This window comes from Antrostomus carolinensis, unplaced genomic scaffold (genome assembly GCF_000700745.2).
Source record: "Antrostomus carolinensis isolate BGI_N321 unplaced genomic scaffold, ASM70074v2 scaffold50277, whole genome shotgun sequence".
NCBI lineage: Eukaryota > Metazoa > Chordata > Aves > Caprimulgiformes > Caprimulgidae > Antrostomus > Antrostomus carolinensis.
Genome location: NW_010330508.1, coordinates 1 through 921, shown reverse-complemented (window position 1 = coordinate 921; position 921 = coordinate 1). Strand labels below are relative to the sequence as shown.

At 58.5% G+C, this 921-nt stretch overlaps 1 protein-coding gene across 1 annotated transcript in view; it reads left to right on the top strand.

Annotated features, from left to right (window-relative positions):
* Window positions 1-885, top strand: part of LOC114818798 (F-BAR and double SH3 domains protein 1-like) — a gene marked incomplete at its 5' end in the record, with an annotated part of 1688 nt that extends 803 nt beyond the window's left edge. The window contains 4 exons of the mRNA XM_029086188.1: window positions 62-159; window positions 518-523; window positions 627-687; window positions 820-885. Coding sequence (XP_028942021.1) covers window positions 62-159; window positions 518-523; window positions 627-687; window positions 820-885 — 231 coding nt within the window. The remainder of the gene's footprint in view (window positions 1-61; window positions 160-517; window positions 524-626; window positions 688-819) is intronic.
* Window positions 886-921: the final 36 nt, after the last annotated feature.

Genomic DNA, 921 nt, shown 5'->3' with positions numbered 1-921 from the left:
GGCTGCTGGGGGGGAGCCCCTTTTCCTGCTGTTCCCACCTCTCTTGGCTGTGTCTTCCCAGGAGCTGCCATCGCCGTCCCCACCACCCTTCTCCCCTCCCGGTCTCATGCCTGGGGCCAGCCTGGCCCCAAGCCCCAGTCCCGAAACACTGGAAGGTGAGTGCTGGGAATGGGGCTGGAAGGTGAGCGGAGAGATGGGCTGAGCTGCTGGGCTCAGGGAGATGGGCTTGTCCAGCTTGGAGAAGAGAAAACTCTGAGACCTCATTGTGGCCTTCCAGTACCTGAAGGGAGCTTAGAAACAGGAGGGAGAGAGACTTTGTACATGGGCAGATAGTGACAGGACAAGAGGAAATGGTTTGAAACTCAGAGAGAGGAGCTTTAGGTTGCATATTGGGATGAAATTTTTCACCCAGAAGGTGGTGAGACACTGGCCCAGGTTGCCCAGAGAAGCTGTGGATGCCTCCTCCCTGGAAGAGTTCAAGGACAGGTTTGATGAGGCTTTGAGCAACCTGGTCTAGTGGAAGGTGTCCCTGCTGATGGCAGGGGGGTTGGAACTGGATAAGTTTTAATGTCCCTTCCAACCCAGACCATTCTGTGATTTTATGATGCTGTGATTCCAGGCTGCAGACAGGATGGCATGGGCAGTGGGCAGAGCTCTCCAGACCTGGCAGCCACCCGTCTCCGTCCGGTAAACCCCATCACAGCGATGCTGTGTTCCCCCAGACCTCCTGTAACAGGGGACAGCGTCACCCCTGTGCTTTGGGGGGTGTGAAGGGGGGTGAGTGGTGTCAGCGTGTTGGCACCACTTCTCTCTCCGCAGCTCCGTGCACCCCCTCCACCACCCGGCAGAGCCCCTGAGCCCAACCCGGAGCTGCACTTCAGCTGACCCTGTGGGTCCCCCTGTCCCTTCCCACTCCCCAGA